Source organism: Petaurus breviceps, unplaced genomic scaffold, assembly GCF_028583685.1.
Source record: "Petaurus breviceps papuanus isolate PSGF00001 unplaced genomic scaffold, PetGlider_PUasm1.0 156, whole genome shotgun sequence".
Classification (NCBI taxonomy): Eukaryota; Metazoa; Chordata; class Mammalia; order Diprotodontia; family Petauridae; genus Petaurus; species Petaurus breviceps.
In genome coordinates, this window is record NW_027185720.1 from 1,529,191 (window position 1) to 1,541,654 (window position 12,464).

Here is a 12,464-nt window from a genome sequence, read left to right on the forward strand (position 1 = left end):
CACACTTAAAACTAGCTGTGTGACCTTGGGCAAGTAACTTAACCCCAATTGTCCTTACTTCTCCCCTCCAAAAGGGCAGAAAAAAATTTTTTTTTCTGTGCACAGAAAAGAACAAAAGGGAATTCAGAGGGAAATGGGGACAAATTGTGAATTTTTTTTTAAAGCAAGCTGCACCATTTCCCAAATAATCTTTTTTGTATATATAATTGTTCTTTTAAAATTTAATTGTGAAATAAAATTAGAAAATAGCTAGTATTTTTAACAAGTAGAGATAGAAAGGAAGCTATATTAGATAGGCACAGGAAACACCATGAGAGAATCAGACAATCAATAAACATTTATTTTATGTATATATATATATATATATACACACCAGGCATTGTGCTAAGCACTGAGTGAAGGCAAAGAAGTCTAACAATTCTGGCTGTGCACTTGAGAGAGACAATGAAATCCAGACGGGCTGAAGCCAAAGGTAGTACTTTGGCTTGGAAGATACTACTGTGTGAACAAAAATGTACTTTTTCCACAAAATCATATTATGGAGGGTTGTGAATTACAGACTAAAGTGTCTGAACTTTGTAATGAGCCACTGAAGGGTTCTGAATAAGGGATACATTAGGAAGACTCCTCTGGAAGCAGAATGAAGGATAGTTAGAAAACAGAAAAAGTAGAAATGGGAAAACCAGCTGAAAGTCCACTGTAATAGTTAAGACAATTGAGATAAGGGAATTCATAGGAACAGATGAAGATGGGGCAGGGGGGAAGAGGAGAAAAAAAATCAGAGTTTCTGATTATGGGTGATGGAAAGAATAAAGATGGAAATTGCTTCAGTTCAGTCTATACTATTTTCACCATGCTGTTCCAATAAAAAAGAAGTCTTATAGCTTTTAAGGCTCTCCGTAATCAGCATGAACTAAAAATCTCCCTGACAACATACAAATGGTTATTTCGGTCTTTAAGACCCCTAATTTAGGGAACATTCATCCCAAAGCAACTTATTCTACTTTTGGATAGCTGTTCACAATAAAGCTTTTCCTTTAAATCAAGTCTAAAACTGCCTGGTTAACTTCTGTTCACAGCGCTCTTTTAAATCCTTGCAGGGATAATTTAACATCATCTGTGCTCCTAACATTTCTTAAGTTTTAGCAATGCTTCCTAGATTCTTTCCCACAGGATAGTTTGTCCCCCTATCAATCATCATGTAGCGTGACATGTCTTGTGGGGTTCTCTTTCAAGTTCTGGATACATGTCCCTCCAACCACCACTACTCTCACCTCACCCATGATACCTGGGTATTTTAGAGTCATATCTTTATTACTTGGTAGACAAGGCGCTGCTGCTTTTTAGGGGGCTGCAGCTCCTTTTCTTTTGGAGAATGACCTCATATTTAAGGCCAAGTATTCAGAGGTCCTCCTTCCCTTTCTCCATCCCACCTCTTGATCCAGGTCAGGATTCCCACCGACCTCCTCACATTCACACCCTTCTCTTCTTCTGTGTTCACTCACTAAAGCCGTTCTGGACTTGTGTGTGTGTGTGCGTGTGTCCCTTCAACATGTCTGACAATCTGGGAAGCACAGAGGTTTTTCTCAAGGCCCCTGAACTTCTTTTCTGGAGGGAAATCTCTGCTCTTAGAATGCAGAGAAGAGTCATTTGCCTCTGATAAATATATAGACACCTGACCCATGCAGTCCACTGCAACATCACTAGTTTCCTGATGCACATCTGAAATGAAATTCACAATCTCTTCTTGTTTGCACACACAGTTTCGCCTTCGCAGGCTACTGCGGCAGACTCCTAGCGCTGTTAGTACTTGCCCCACATCACCGCCTCATTAGGATCTAGATAGGCAGTCCTTTCTCTCGTCTTACAGACCTCTTCTCTGACCTTGCCAATTCAACTTCCTTCTCCTCTGCTCTCTCCTGGTCCAACTTCAGGCCTACTGATTCTGATCCACATTCTCCTCAGCTACATTATTCTATCACATACAGATAGTGCCTAGTGTAGCGAAAGACTGTAATTCAGTAAAGACTCGCTGCTGTACTCAAGAAGTAGTAATCCAAGATTGTTAAAATACACTGCCTTTTAAATCTCCTTAATAGTTAACTGTGTATGTCATCTGCTCATTACATAATCTGCATTCCCTGACTAGTTTTTAATATGTGGCAACATCTTGAAATAAGTACACCAAAAATGGTTACAAAATATAGGCTCTAGTTTCTTTAAATTATTTTCCAAGAATAAGTGTCCTAAAAATTCACTTCTTTACTCATCTGTTCATATATCTTTGTTTCATCATACCAAGCATGAATACCGTATGAAATATTTATACCCATTCTTACTAGTGTATTCAAATGAACTGCTGAACCCCTGAAACATCTGAAAGTAAATGCCCAACTTAAAAAATGCTAAGTCTCAACATTGGTGGTTATGATTTGCTCTAAATAATTTCAAAACTTGTATACACATACCTTCAAAAACAGCTACTAACATGTCATGATCAGTCTTCACATCTTGAGTGGTTTGCCAAGGAATTAAAAATGGCTCTTTGTTAACAATCCTTGAAGGATTGGCATTAGATGGATCATAAAATTTCTGAGGGAGAACGTTGAATTCAATGAGATGTATGTATGCCAGCCAAGCCAAACATCGATCACTTGCTGAAAGGTGTTGTGCTACAATTCTCTCATTGGCCGATTTCAATGCATTCTATGTAAAATGAAAAATTAATCCAAAATATTTTTTAAAAATAATAATGACACACTGGACTAAGATGCAAAAAATGGAGGGCAAAGAGGAACAAAACTGCCTTGTTTCTGAGCGGTTACGTATTTGACAAAAGCAATCAAAAATCTGATATGGAATACAATGTCAATAGTCCAAGAAAAACATGTAACTGAAAAAGAAGGAAGTGGCCACGGTGAAAACTTTCTAGAATATGTATTCAATTAAATGGAGCATTTTTAAAAGCCAAGTTTTCTTAAATGAGATTTACACTTGCAAAAGACCACTAATTTTTAATAAATGGAAATTATTTGCTATAATAAAATCATTCTGATAAAATTTTAATACCAAATTAAGAAGATTAATAAAATGATTCAAGAAAAATATGTAAACAGTGGCCCGATGTTCAAAACTTGCTTCAATAAAGTAAAATTAAGGTTTACCACTAGTGGTTAGTGAAACTGCTCTTAAGGCTCAAATCTGGAATATCCAACATGAGGAAATTTTCAACCTATATAATAAAGTCTTCCAACACAATATTAGTTCAAATGTTAGAAGTCAATGCTCGGGGCAGCCAGGTGGTGCAGTGAGTAAGAGTGCCGGCCCCAGAGCTGGGAGACCTGGGATCGGTTCCGGCCTCAGATACTTCACACCCACACACACACACAAAACTGGCCATGTAACCCTGAGCAAGTTACTTAACCCCAGTTGCTTTAAAAAAAAAAAAAAGCAGTCAATGCTCACCTGTAAGATGGCAAGGGCATTCTGGTATCTTCCTGTGAATAAGCTCAGCTGAACTCTAAACAAAAGAGACTCCAACAGCTGAAAGGACAGAAGATCGGAATCCTCCCGCTCTGCTGCTTCCATGAGGAACTGAAGCATCCTACCACATACATAATCCTTTCCATCAAAAGTGGTTTCCAGGTTCAAAAACTGTCAAGAAATGGTTCACACAATTAAATTATACTTTATATACAGAAATGAGTCATGATTGCTGATTTTATTAAAGTAGTAGCCTAAACTTATCATTTTCCAATATTATTTTTAGTAACCAAACTCATGTAAGCCACGTTTCAAGAAACCGTTAAGTTAGAAAGTCAAGTTTAAATGGAAATGAGGTATTATAATAAACAGGTATATAACAGATTATGTAGTACAATTTTCTCTTTCCTTTTATCAAGGATCCAAAAGTTTACTACTAACCTTCTACCAAACTGACTAAATATAAATACTAACAAAATACAAAATGGATTTCTTGCCTGAAATTCTTTTTTTCTAAGACCATCTTCCTCAAGGGGACAAGAAAATGAAATTATTTTCTCCTTGCCTAGCCTACATTGCTATGAATCCTAAGGAAGCAAGTTATCTTCCGAGATTATTAAAAACAGAAGTATCAGAGGTCACAAACTCTCTTGACATCAGTTTCACCAATTCAGAGGTGGAGCCTCTGAGGTCATCTAGTTCAACCCCTTCGATTTGCAGTTGAGGAAACCGAAGTCAAAAGAAGTGTCTGGTTTTAAAAAAAAGGGGAGATTAGATGATTGCTAAGGTCCCATCCAGCTCTAAATTTTATGATCCTATGAATACATGAGAATCTACTTGCAGATTAAAACATAAAAAGATCTAGTCAGATGAAGTTGTTTGATGACCCCAATGTAATTCCAAGAAAAATCTGTGCCAATATTTACTTACAGTCCACCAAATTTGATCATTTGGAGCATATTCTACAGCTGTTTCACACATCTCTTGCACCTCTTCTTTAGTTCCTCTTTTTGAGAACAATCTGAGGTAATGGCACCAGATTTCAGAATTTTCTTTGTTGTTCTCCAGTGCTCGAGCCAGAACATTTAAAGCTGCATCCAAACACTCTGAGGAAGAACTGTGTATTGTTTGTTGTTAGTTTATACGTACACAAATGTATATGTGTGTATCTATATATATAAAATGTATATGTGTGTATATGTTTTAAATACTTAAAAAAAATCTTTTAATAACAAGATGGGATATATGCACGCAGAACTGTCACTCTAATTTTTTTTGGTCTATTAATTTCTTATTTTTGAAAAATGGGCTTCCTGTACCACATGTGCAAATGGATTATCATTTATACTACATCTCTATATCAGGCACTTCATATGAATTAGATAACAATTTTCTTAATGACAAGGTAGATCTGAACCAAGAAAAATGTATTTTGAATTTAAAACACTTTCAGCTATGGACTGAACAACAAAGAGATTACTTTTTAAATAAATGTTCAGTGAGTATTTATCACAGGTGAAAACAACACAGTATTATAAAGCCACAGGTTTATCACCTTTCAAACGTGCTTCAGAAAGTCAATGTTCAGTAATGCCTTTTATGGGTTTATACTGGTCCAAGAGAAGTTAAACAACTCTCTCTCTCTCTCAAGGTCAACCACTGCCAACTCAAAATATCAAAGCATTCAATATAAAAGACCTTTTCAACGTTCAAGGACTTGCTATCTCCTGCAGAAGATAATTCTCTCATGATCCTATTCATAAAATAAGGTACAGTCCTTTTGGCCTTCACTCAGTGAGTCACAAAAGAAAACATTGTAACTGATCCCTTCAACACAGGAACTACCCATAAAGGACACTAAATGAGCACAAAACTCAAATGTATGCACTAAATTAACACTGTTACATTATGCCATAAGGAAAATGCTTCTAAAATTTATCTTAAGATTTTAGTTAACGCATACATCATTAAAGTAGGACAGAGTCAAGTAAGAAAAATATAGCTGGTACGACTACAATCTCTTTGGACGCTTGCATCAGAAAAAATGTATCCCACAAGGGAACATTCTACAACAAAAATACTTTTGTCAAATTTAGTTTTTAAGTCAGAAACTTCTCTCAAATGTTTCACATAATTCACCACACTTGTGACTCCATTACCAAATAACAAATTAGCTTTCAGGATATTTTGATCACATTAAATCCACACAAACACTCTACAGCACTTATATTTTCTTTTACTTCTAATCTGGCCCTCCCACACACTCACCTACCCTGCTGCCTATAAAAAGGGAGACAGTAGTCTCAAATGGAATGAGAAGAGAGGAACAGAAGACATAGAACCTTCCTATGGGGGCCATTTCTTCTCTCCCTCTCTCAGTGATAAGTTGTCATCACCCACTTACATAGTAAAAACATTTTTTCTGGTCTTGCCAAACACACAGAGGCTACTGAAACCTTTCAGAAGCTGTCACCATTATTATACACAGCTCAAATGCCCTAGGTATGTGACAGAGTACATTTAAGCAAATATATAATCTTCTGTTTAGCTCATCCATCATCAAAAATTACTCAATTAAGGCTGAAAAAATGTCAGCATACAAATTTAAGATCTAGCTTTAACACAAATACCAAATAAAATAATGCTGTTCAAAATGCCCCTAAGTCAATTCACCAAAATTTGCATTCACTTAGTCAAAACCCACAAATTTTGCTGAAATGTCATAAAACATTAATCTGTTCCCTCCTAAAATGTTTAACATGATGGAATCCCAAGTGGAAAAGTTCTTGTTTTACCACCATCTTTTAAATTTGATAGACTGTCATTTGACATTTTTACCAGCAATTACTCCGTATAGCATCAACTATTTTCCATTTCAACAACTTCCATGCTGAACTAAGCCATCTGGAGTTAATGCTCCAATATAATTTATTACTCATACTAAGCTCATGTACAACTCAAGATCTAATCTTAAACCTTTTCTAACTGCTTTGAAACAATAAAGTGCTTGTGGCTTTGACAAAGAAACAAAGACTCCTTTTAACACTAAAAAGGAAACCCGATTACTACAGGTGAAATAAACCTCAAACACATAAAAATATAAATGGACAACAGATTTGCTTACACAAAGATAAGATTGACCTACCCCTCGTTCTGATTTAAGTACTTGTATGCAAGTTTGATCCAGAGCTGTACATCAGAAGGGTTTTCAAGAACACTTGCTTCCAGGTTAGAAATGTCATCCGTCTCATTTGTAAAGTATCTGACATCATCAGGAGTGACAACAGCATCCAAAACTGGAACACTGGTCCGGTGTTCGGGTGGGGGAGCTATAAGGGAAGATATTATTCAGTGGAAAAATTCCTTAGCAACTAGACACAGAACTGTACTAATGAAAAGAAACTGACTGCCTAAGGAAAGAGAATGGAATAAAGATAATAATAATGATGATGATGATGATAGCAGAGGCTGACATTTATACAGCACTTCCTATGTGCCAAGCACTGTGCTAAGCACTTTACAGTTACTATCTCACTGGACCCTTACAACACCAGAGAAGTAAGTGTGATTATATCCCCATTTGCAAACAGAGGCTAAGTGACTTGCCCAGGGTCACACAGTTACTAAGTGTCTTAACCTCGGGTCCACCTGTCCCTGGGTCTAGGGCCTGGCTCGTTATCCACAGCGCTGTCAACTACCTCGTCTCATCTCCTGCATTCAACACTCAGTCGTTAACAGTGAGTGACAGATCCTGTTAATTGTGTTAAGGTCCTAATGCCCAACCCCTGGCTGAAGCACGAGTCTGCTCTCTGCCACCAACCGATCAGTCAGCCCTCATTTCAGGACCTCTCAGGTCAGCAAGTTCACACTACATGAAGCACGCCATTACATTTTCAAACAGCTCTGACTGATAAGAAGCTCTTTCACATAGGCAACAAAAATCTGCCTCTCAAACCAGCTCTTTGCTGAGGCCAAGCAGAGTAAGCTTAATGTCTGGTCACTCCAACAGCCTCTCAAACCCACGCAGACACTTATATCCCCCTCCCCAAAGTCTTTTCTCTAAACTTCTAAGTCCTATCAATCAATTCGTCCTCACTGACATTTTTCCAAGTTCCTCACCACCCTGGCTGACTCCCTCTAACAAGTGCTGCTCCAGTTCAACAATGATCTTTCTAAAAATGTGAAGCCAAAAACTGAACACTACTTTAGAAGCAGTCTTACCAAGCAAGAACACAATGAACCGGACTAGCATTACCTTTATTCTCAAAGTACTTCTATTAATGCAATCTAAGTTAACCTTTTGAGTCTGTGGCTGTCACACCACATTAAACTCCAAACAGAGTATGTTTTAAATCTTTTTTTGGGGGGGGAGGGCAACTGGGATTAAGTGACTTGCCCAAGGTCACACGGCTAGTTTTCGTGTTAAGTGTCTGAGGCCTTATTTGAACTCAGGTCCTCCGGACTCCGGGGCCGGTGCTCCATTCACTGTGTCACCTAGCTGCCACTGAAGTATGTTTTAAATGTTATTTAAATAAATCCAATCTCTAAGAAATATTACACAGAAATCTAAAAAAATTAAATGGTACAACTAATAAGAGTATACTTTTCTCACTGGGTGGTTTCTTAAATTTACATGAATAAATGTAAGTCAGAAATTTCTAGAATCAAGATTATTCCAATAAAGCAAAGTATTATAAAGCAGAGCCCTTATAACAATTTCAAAACTGACTTTGATATCTTAATCTTTTTTCTTACCATATTTAATAGGTCCTGTGGATTGTTCTTCATCACTGCTACTGTTACTATTATCCGAAACAGGTTTTCTCCAAAATTTTGGCCTCCATTTCCTTTTCTCCTTGTAAGTTGTAAATGGAGGTGCTAAGACAAAAGAATATGAACTGATTGAGATGCATATTGATTGGGGAGATAACCAAAGCAATAAGCTATATAATGAAAATGTCAGTGGTTACATATATAAAGATATATGTACATATATAAAACATACAACACAATACCATCGGAAGAGCTTATTTTCTAAAGAGTCACTATATAACATTACAAACTGCATTTTCCTTTAAGTTACCACAAAATAGTATTGTTTTAAGTACAACTTAAGGAAAAAGTACTTACTATGACCTTTACTTTCATTGATATTACTAACAAGAAGAACAGCCATCTGGTCCATTGACATTCGATCTTTGTTTACACCAAAAAGTTTTTCAATGTATTTTTCTGAAATTAGAACAATGCTATCTTCATAAATACTGTATAGGATAGAGTTGCATATATTTGTATCATACTGTTTCATGAAGGAAAAGCTCAGGGGTACATTTCTCCACCCCCTTTGAGTCTCCACAGACAAGAGAGTTGGGCAAATATCACCAAAAAAAATGAGATGAAGAAGGTACAGATCATGGGAATATAAGAGAGCTAAAATGAGAACTATGTGAGAGGGTAAAAATGGTTAGGAAGTAACAAAGAAAATTAAAAAAATAAAAAAATAGAAGGGCAGTTAAAAAACAGCAAATAAAGAGTCGAGAACAAAAAGAATTGTATGTCATTTAGTAAAACTAGCATTCTATCTACCCAAGGCAAAGCCTAGGTTATCTAAAAATTTCTTAATAAATCTCACAGCACCTTCCACTCAATGAAACATAGAAAAATAAACTGAAAGACAGTATAGACCCAAGAAATTGGCTATTCTAAATCAAAGCTAGAGTATACTGAAAAATTTAATAGAATTCAAAATTATCAAAAATCTAAAATTGCATTATCTTGGTCAGGCAAGACAATGTACAATGCAAAACAAAAAATAAGGTCATTCACCAAAATGAGTGATGTACCAGAAAAAAAAATGTTTTATTTTGAAGTATTAATGCAGTTCTTAGATTGTATGAAAAACTCCTAAACAGGAAATATTTATTTTTATTACTTTTCCATACAATTTTAGGAACTGTAATTTCCTTAAATGCTGTCCAAATTTTTAAAAAGTCCATTGATTTTTTTAAAACCACATCATCAATCTGGGCATACTGGAAGCTACAGAAAATTTGTATTAAGCTACAAACATAAAATGCTTTAATAAAAAAACAACAACAAATATGCTGTAGTTTTAAAGTTTTCAAAGCATTTTTAATATATTAATTTCATTTGATCCCATGGTAACCTTGTGATGTCGGTACTGCAGGTGCTATAATCATCATTTCACAGATGGGGGAACTGAAGCTTAGTGATAACTAAGCTAGCAAGTCTATTCAAAAAGCTATGTTTTTAAAAAATCTTAGTACTTAAAAATGCCAATAATGAACAGCATGAAATTTAGGATCATAAATATAAAGCTAGAAAGAACCCTGGTAATCATCTAATCTAATCCTCTCTTTTTTTTTTAAAGAGGAGGAAACTCAGGCCTAGAAAAGTTAAAAGACCTGCCCCAAATCATAGTGGTATTAAGTGTCAGAGGTGATATGGAACCCAGAACTTCCTGATGCCAATTCCAGCCCTTTGCCATGCTCTGCTGCCTCCACACTAACAAGGATGAACAGCATTAGGATGTTTTTTCCTTAAAAAGCTAACTACTCAGACTTCTTGGCTGAAAAGAATCGAAACTACATGGAAAGTTTCATTCTCCCAGATAATCACACTTTTTTTCCACTTAAAATAATTAAGCATCACTATTTTACATGCTGAATAATCTCTATGGATACTGTTCCATTCTATCTTATGGAAGGTATACACTAAATAAAAGGAAAATGTCATTTTAAATTTGTTAAAGTTGACAAAGATTAAATTTAAATTCTGCATCTTTCCAGAACTAAGGAGCAGTCTTTTTCTCAGAAGTGAAGCAATTCATAGTAGACTGGAAAGGAGGGATTTGGAATGGGGAGGCCTGACTTCAAACACTAACTCTTCCAGTTATTAGCCTAATGACCTTAAGTTAGTTAAATGTCTTCATCTCCTGGGTTTCAGGATCCTCAGCAATAAAGAATGAGAGAACTGCCTGCACCTACGACCATCCCCTCTCTAACCAGCTCTCTAGTGAGGACTCTAAGCTCAGAAACTGCACAGGCCTTTGTGGGTGTTTTCTTAAAGGCAAAGAGTTTTTAAACCACAGAATGTGAATAGTTTCTCTGGACCTTATATGGCAGCCAATTAAATAGCTGATCTGGAAGATTAGAAAAGTTCTAAGCTTTCACAGCAACACTAAGGGAGATCAAGTCCCTTGAGTCAGTTAATTGAGCAATTTTAGCTATGAATGGATTCCAAATATAGAAAGGTTTAGGATTTTCACACATTAAGGTTTTCAGGGGCATCAATAAAAACATATAACATAGTCACCATGTATTCTCCAGGGAGAATAGCACACTAAAACTTAAAATAGACCTAGCTTAACTAAGGCCACTCCAATAAAATATATAAAAAGTGATTTCTACTACAAACTTAATTAATATCTACTATGACTCAAGTCTTGTTTGGTTTTTTTAAATGACACAAAGGGAGCAGGGGCTTGCATAATTAACATTAAGTTTCTTTCTACAGAGATTCAAATCCTTTACAAGCAGACTATTACTATTTTTAAACAAGTTGACATTTCTAACTCAAGAAAACTTACTGAATTCATTTAAAGAAAACCAAAATTAGATGGAAAGTTACATTTTAAATTTGTCAGATTCATATTTTCACTTAGAGAACTGGAAGGGGTGTGGCCGAGGGAGATGGGGGAAATGGCTGATAAAAACCTGTTGCAACTGTAATTTCTTCTTCTGTGCTTTTCTCAGAACAACCAATCAAAGATAAATTGTAAGACAAAATGTCCTGGAACAGCTGTTTCCGGGTAAAAGTGCAATCTTGCATGTGTTGCCTATAAGTAAAATGACAACAGCACAAAAGAAATGATTATGTACAAAACTAATTGACATCAAGATTATAGCTTCAATTAAACAAAATGTTGATGACAGACCAGAACTTACCATTGACAATCATCGTCATTACATGTACCAGTTAAGTCAAAACGGCAGAAACACTGTTTGGGTTCAATCATATTACTGTACGATACTGAACTGAGGTAAAGCTTTTCCTTGGTTCGAAAAAAAGGACTAAATCTAAGAAAGAGGGGAAAATAATTAAGTTAAAAAAAGCAACCCTGATAAATAATTTGATCTTAATCATTTTTTTCTATTTTGCACCTTATTTCCAAAAAAGGTTTGTTAGTGGATACTGAAGTGACTTTGGAAAATATGGAAAGTAAGTAGCAATGATATGCTACTTTGAGCAGAGGAGTTATAAAAAAACTATATCATTTGAAAAGAAAGTGTAACGTGAAAAGCAATTTGAAATATCAACTGAGAGATGAGAGGTTAAGAGAATGAGAAGACCTGACAAACTTCTGAAATCATCTAGGTGAGGGCTAATGACAGCCAGGGTAAGTATGTGACATACTACAGGTGTTTCTGAAGTTGTTGGCTTTTTTAAAAAAAACCATGCCAATGGCTAATATAAACAAAAAGTACTACCTGAAATCTTTCCCAAGACAGATAAGCAATTGAACTCTTTTTTTTTTTAACATAATTTTACATAATAGAAATTTGAGTAAAAGGAATGAAAGGTCTGGGTTCAAATCCTGTTAACATCTACTCTGTTACACAAGTAATATAGCAGCAGCAAATTATCTAAGCTTCCAAACTCAGTTTCATTTATCTGTAAAATGAGGTACCAAAGTGGTCTCTAAGATCTCACTGGGTTCTAATGTCTGCTCTACCATCTGAAACCTTCAAACAACACTTTATGCTTAGGACCACCAATCAGAAACTACAAAGAGTAAAAAAAAAAAAAAACCCTCAGCACGGTTGGTTCTGTAATTTTAAAAAAATGTAAAAATCAAATCCAAAAAGAATTTCACAATCTTTTTAAGAATAACATTACCAATTCTGACAGCTTGTCTGACTATCCCACATTCCTACCCTCTCCTGCCTACTCTCTTTCTC

The 12,464-nt window shown here is 35.7% G+C and overlaps 1 protein-coding gene across 4 annotated transcripts in view; it reads right to left on the minus strand.

The window, feature by feature from the left end:
- ZFC3H1 (zinc finger C3H1-type containing) overlaps positions 1-12,464 on the minus strand; it is a 60,480-nt gene that overhangs the window by 12,628 nt on the left and 35,388 nt on the right. For all 4 annotated transcript variants that reach the window (XM_069081934.1, XM_069081935.1, XM_069081933.1 and 1 more), the window contains exons 17-24: positions 11,451-11,582; positions 11,220-11,341; positions 8,614-8,715; positions 8,239-8,361; positions 6,629-6,812; positions 4,414-4,600; positions 3,466-3,654; positions 2,469-2,706 (exon numbers count right to left, since the gene is read on the minus strand). In XM_069081934.1, coding sequence (XP_068938035.1) covers positions 2,469-2,706; positions 3,466-3,654; positions 4,414-4,600; positions 6,629-6,812; positions 8,239-8,361; positions 8,614-8,715; positions 11,220-11,341; positions 11,451-11,582 — 1,277 coding nt within the window. The remainder of the gene's footprint in view (positions 1-2,468; positions 2,707-3,465; positions 3,655-4,413; positions 4,601-6,628; positions 6,813-8,238; positions 8,362-8,613; positions 8,716-11,219; positions 11,342-11,450; positions 11,583-12,464) is intronic.